Source organism: Miniopterus schreibersii (assembly GCF_964146895.1).
Source record: "Miniopterus schreibersii genome assembly, chromosome: 8".
NCBI lineage: Eukaryota > Metazoa > Chordata > Mammalia > Chiroptera > Miniopteridae > Miniopterus > Miniopterus schreibersii.
This window is the reverse complement of record NC_138109.1, coordinates 13,480,733-13,486,732: the sequence shown is the minus strand read 5'-3', so window position 1 is coordinate 13,486,732 and position 6,000 is coordinate 13,480,733. Positions and strand designations below refer to the sequence as shown.

Genomic DNA, 6,000 nt, shown 5'->3' with positions numbered 1-6,000 from the left:
AATTTAAGCAGGAGGCAGACGCCCCTTGGCAGATTCCATCTGTGCCATGCCGGGCCAGCTGATGACTTTACATCAGGCAGTCTGTCCTACGTGCTATGATGGTTCCTTACCTGCGCTTACTCATAACGGAGCCCAAATTACGTCACTGAGACTCAGGCAAGGAAACTGACGTTCAGGCTGTCCTCACCCAGTTGCCCGTCTCTCCGAGAAATGTGTTATCCCCATTTTACAGGGAAGGAAACTGAAGCCCAGAGAAAGGAAGTGACTTGCCCCATGGTCTTGCAGCTTGGAGTCAGCAGAGCTGGGATTGAAACTTAGAAATGTGACTCCAGAGCCCTGTGGTTGTCACCATAAACCTGCTACCTTCCTGGGCACATCAGAACCCCACCACCACCAACTCGCCATTCAGGGACAGAAGACTGAGCCTTCGTGGAGTGTCCAAGGGTGTCCTGCTCCCAGGTGACTCAGCATAGCTGTGCGCAGAAACGAGTCTCTGTGGATTTTGGGCAAGCCCCTCCTCCTCCCAGATGCCCCCCACTGCTCCCTGTTGGCCTTCGGAGACCACCAAGAGCCTGAGGCTGGCTAGGCTTGGCCCCAAGTGCGGGCTCCCTGAAGAGGCCAGGGGGCAGGGCACAGCTGCAGAGGGTTTTCTGAAGACTCAGGACTTAGCTTAGAGGGCACCAAAAGGTGCTATGGTCATGGCTGAGGCCAGGGCCGGTGAGTCAGAGCCTGGTGTTTTTAATCCCACTCAGAGTGAGTTCTGTGGCCTTAGACAAGCTGACTTCAACGTTCTGCACCTCCATGATCTGGCCTGTGAAATGGGAGAATAGAGCTTGCAAGGGAAATAGTGTAAGCCACCACTCTCCCCCCATGCCTGACCAAACTTCTGGGAACATAAGAGCATAGGGTTGAGTCATCTTCCATGTCACCTCTACTTTTGAGTCCCTCTGAGACTCAAACCCTCTGGGACATGAAGGACTCTAGAAAGGGCTGACAAAAGGCACACTGAGGGGGCACAGCATGAGCAAAGGCCCAGAGGCAGGAGAGCCCAGGCACCTTAGGCTAGAGCAGGGAACCCAGAGGGGATGCACAGGTGAGCAAAATGAGCAAAAAGCCTTAAATGACAAGCCAGGGCCTCAGAACCCCAGCTCTGCGGAAGGCCCCTTGGCACCCGAGCTGCCCGCTTTCACAAGGAAGCCCTTTCTGGGCGGGCAAGCCGTGGGGAGGGCGAGTGCTGGAGATGCCGCTTCATGTGTTTCCTATTTGTACTTAATCCCAACTCCTATAAAACCCCCTGAAGTGCCACCCAGCCACACATGTGGACACCTCTCTGGCAACAGTGGTGGTGGACAGTGGTGGTGTCAGCTGCAGCTCAGGAGCAGGGGGCATGGGGGGAAGCCCTCTGCCTGCTGGTGGGTCCAGGCTCTGGGTGCCTGGTGAGGGCCCTGAGGGGCTCCCAGCTCGCCCAGGCCAATGCTGGCCTTAATTTAAAAGGAGTCTCCCACAGGATCCAAACCACCGCCCGGCCGCCCCCACTCCAACTGCTTTCAGTTCTGTTTCTGGGCCGTGTGCTGAGGCCAGCCTCACAAATAAAAGCCATCACTTTTCTCTTTTTCCCTTTCTTTTTTTTTTTTTCCAAAAAGAGAGAAAGGCAGCCACAAGATCGGCTAAGAGGTGGTGACATCACGGCCCAGGTGACCGCAGCTCAGCCAATGGGCCAAGGCCGCGAGCTGGCTTCTTGCATCCTGTGAGCTGAGGTTGGGTTGACACTGTGAAGGCCTGGTCCCTCAACCACAGAACCACAAGACCAGGCCCTCAGCTGCCTTCAGGGCCCTGCGCAGGAGCTGGTTGGCTCCTGGTCCTCCCCACCCCCAGGCCACCCTCGCACCCACTGGAGCCTGAGCTCCGTCAGGGGGTGAGCCTCCTTCATTCATTCCCTGTGGCGCTGAGGCTGGTCTGGCTTTGCTCTCGCTGCCCTGCGAGCTCTTCCGCCCTGGCTGCCGAAGGCCCCTTCCCGCCATCTAATGATACACTCTGCATACGCTTCTGTTGAAAATTTGTGGCTAGACATTCCTGTGGGACCGAGAATCCAAATTCTTGGGTACAAACAGAAACTTACTTTCCTTGGGGATTTTTTTCTCTCTCGCTCACACACACTCTCGCGTTCTTTCCTTTTTTCTTTTTTGTAGCAGTGGGGGGGGGGGAGAGACAAAACAACAAAAAAAAACAAACAAAAAGCAACACCACCGCCACCCCTTTACTTTCAAAAGTAGCTAGGAAAAAATAAAACAACAGCCAACCAAATCGATCCCAACCCACCCCCCTGAAGGGCCGAGTTCTCGCCTTCCTCAGCGCGGGGCATGGCATCAAACAGCATCTTCGATTCCTTCCCGACCTACACGCCGACCTTCATCCGCGGTGAGTAACTAATGCCCAGGGCCCTGGGCTGGGTCCTCTCGGGTGGGGAGCTGTGGCCGGGCCCGGATCACGTCCCTCCGCCGACCACCCTGGCTGCCTTCAAGTGCACAGCCTGTCTACCTAAATCCGCTGCTTGAGGTGGGAAGAGGGGTTGGTGGCCTCGGTGGCCTCCTGGACTTTTATCCTCGGCTGGTGGGGACAATTGGTGGCGGGGGCAATGAATACCTTAAGTCCTCAAGACCTCAAAGGGCATATCTTGGAGGGTCCTGGGGTAGAGGATTTGGGGGTGTCCCTGTGACCCGTGGCTTCCTGCCTCACTAACGGGGCTCCTGGGTCCTGCAGCCCCAGTCCTTGGTCCTCCCGGAGAACTTGGACCCTCCACCTGGGCTCAGGCAGACACGGACTCAAGGAGACACTTAGTGTTCCCAGAGCCGGGCCAGCTTCTGAGAGCCGGGGAGCAGGCGGGAGCAAGGCTGCCCCTTCCCGAGCCCCTCCTGAGGACCTTCTCCCACGTTCTCTGGATGATCCCTGGGGTGAAGGAAGCCGCGGGACAAGAAGGAGGCTACAGGCTTTTACTGAGAACTTGTGTGACTCTGGATGGCACTGAAACTGTGTTGGTGTGGGGGAGCAGGCCTCGGGAAAGTTTGCAAACTTGGTTACAGAGGACAAGAAAGTGTTTTTGGGCAGCTTTTGCCTCCATTCATGGCCTAAGGTGGCCCAGGGGTCTGGGTTGAGTCCCTCAACAAGGATAGGGGTCTGGGACCCCCCAATCTCTGATTGAGGCTGGAACTCAAGAGGAGACTTTCCCTGACTCTTTCTGGTCCGTGGGGCTGATGTGCCTCAGACAACCCCCTACTGCCTTCCTTTCCCTTCTCCAGTGGGAGCTCAGATGGGCCTGAGGCACCTGAGATGCAGGGGGGCAAGAGTCCCTGAGCTTGAGTCCCAAGTCAGGTGCTGCTTTGCTGAATGCCCTTAGTCAAGTTACTTAACCTCTCTGTGCTGCAAACAGAGGCCCCTCTGGCTGAGATATGCTGATGGTCTGAGGCTGGGAATGGGCTGCGTCTGAGGGCAGTGAGTCTGGGCTGGACATGGAGACCAGCTCTCCTCCTGAATAGAAGGGCTGAGTATGCTCTAGAACTCCAGGGTTTGGGGGCTCGTCTTGCTATTCCCATCTGAGACGCTCAAGTCAGTCTGACTGTCCATCTGCTCTTCTGCCTGTCTGCCTGTCCAGCTGTTGGCTAACGGTCCTTGGGCGGCTGGTTCTGAGCAGGGACGGAGGCACATTTGGGTGCTTATCATCCAAAGGGCTTGCCTGATGGCAGGACTCTTCCTCCTCCCTGGGGAAAAGCCAAGGCAGGCTGTGCGGCTGTAGACAGGGACTGAGTGGGGGAAAAGGGGGACCTGCTGACCCTGCAGTGGGGACACTCCCAGCAAACCTGGTTGTGGCTGGTGACAGCAGCAGCCCCAGTCCAGGAGCCAAGAGCCGTGGGCTCTTTCCTTTAAGCTGCTCCTATTATAACGCTGTTCCCTTTGTAGTCCTCAGAGCTAATTAAAGGCAGTTCTGTGGCAAGAAAATAAGAGTTTATAAAAACCATTTGCTGGGTCTTTGTAATCTGTATTTCCCCTTCCATGAGCAAAATGAAGAAATGTAGAGTTTAAAACAAAGGAACACTGGGAGACGGGACGAAAGGGCTGACCCACCTAGGATGGGCTCTTGACGCCCTGAAGCCCCAGAGATGGCAGACGGCGACATGAAGGAAGAGAGAAGAGAGCTGGCGGATGGTGGCCCATTGTGTGCCCAGAGACAGGAGGCCACTGGGCAAAGCAGGCTGATCCCTGGTGGATGGGGACACTGATGTGATTTGTAGGTCTGGGGTCTGAGGCTTTCTCTGCAATTCCATGGAGAAGTTCTATCCATCCCTTTGGTGCCCTCTCTCCTGCCCAGGTCTGTTCTCCAGGTTCCGTTTACAGCTCACTTTAGGGGATCTGTCTCCCGGATTCTGTCTCCGGAGGCTCCCAGGGCTGCAGCTGCCCATTTGGTCCTCACAGAGATCCAAGCTCTGGGTCCTGCAGAGCTCGGCTCCACGCTGCCCCACGCAGGGTCCTTAACCTGTTCTGGTCCACAGACCTTTCTGGAGTCTCCGGAAGTCTACAGACTCCTTCTCAGAATTGCATTTTTAAATGCATACAACAAAGTCCATAGGATTACAGAGGAAACCTAATCTTTGGAAATGTAGTTAGTAAACTAAAAAAGCAAGGTTGTGAGGTCGTGACCACATGACTCTTTAGTATCACAGTGAGTGAAAAGATCACAGCAGCTCTAGCAATTGCTGTGATACAGCGGTGATAAACAGTATTTCAAGATCATCTGTGACAACCCTAATGAGACTGGAGAATATCTATGATTTCCATCGTGACAAAGTCACTGTGGAAAAAGATGCTAAATTTCAGTTAGAGGTCAGTAAAAGGAAAGAAGTCTATGTGTTTCCTGCCCAAGTTCACGGACCCCTGAATTCTATATGAACAGAAACTCCAGTCCCTCAGCAGGAGGTGATGAAGCCAGTGGGTCTGGGACATCACCACCCCTAGAGAGCTTTTAAACACCTGGATTCCCAATTCCCACCTCCAATTGTGGAATCTGAATCTCTCAAGTTGGCACCTGGGCACGTGTGGCTTTGAAAGTCCTTCCAAGGTGACTAATGCCCAGCCTGGGCAGGTTTCAATACCACTCACCTGGTAGGAGTCCTCTACTCTACCCGGCTCTGCCACCCATGTGCTGTGTAGCTCCACCTGAGTCACTTGACATCTCTGGGCTGCCATTCTTTCATAGGTAAAAGAGAACCCATGAGTTGGATTCGATGCCCAGCCTCTAGTGTGGCCTCCATTATCTTCATTCCCACACCCACCCACCCAGAGTGGTCGCCAGCACCATCACCAAGCTCCTGCCACCTGTGTCCTCGTAGACCAAAGAGTGATGGCTGCTCTTATTTACACAGGCAAAGGCCGGGTGATGCTGAAGCATCTTACCCATCCCCCTGCCTTTAGGCATCTACACCCGACTAATGACAAGGAGCCTGTTCAGGGGCCTCTCGGAGGCAGTAAGGCAGATCCCTGCATCCCCTGAAGATCTGACTCCTTGTGAGTAACATCCAACGACTGCCCCGCACCACCCCTCGCCGGGGTTTCTCTGACTCAGGAGAGTAGGGAGCATTCATTTTGAACCAAGGACCAGGACTCCTCTCAGTTCACTGTGCACACGAGGTTTGGGAAGAGGGTGGAAAGACATGTGACTCCGGCCTGCAGTACAGGGTGAGGAGGGGACAAGGAGGGGGCACCGCTTACCCCCAAGAGCTGGCAGGCTGACGGCAGATTGCAGACACTGAGACAAAGGCATGAGAGGGCAAAGTGGCCTCCTAGGGAGCCGCTGGGCCCTCAGCATGGCATCCTGCCCCCATCTCTGCTCCAGGGACTCCCCTAGGCAGATCAAGGGATACCTAGTCTTCCCTGACAAATGGGGAAGCCGAGACCTAAGGTTCTGCCACTCAGCCATACTGCGTGACCATGGGCAAGTCCCCTCTTCTC

The 6,000-nt window shown here is 55.0% G+C and overlaps 1 protein-coding gene across 1 annotated transcript in view; it reads left to right on the top strand.

Annotated features, from left to right (window-relative positions):
- Nucleotides 1–2,306: 2,306 nt before the first annotated feature.
- The window catches only part of RUNX3 (RUNX family transcription factor 3), a 59,986-nt gene continuing 56,292 nt past the window's right edge, over nt 2,307–6,000 (top strand). The window contains exon 1 of the mRNA XM_081144244.1: nt 2,307–2,418. Within this exon, the coding sequence (XP_081000370.1) occupies nt 2,361–2,418 (58 nt within the window). The 5' untranslated portion in view covers nt 2,307–2,360. The remainder of the gene's footprint in view (nt 2,419–6,000) is intronic.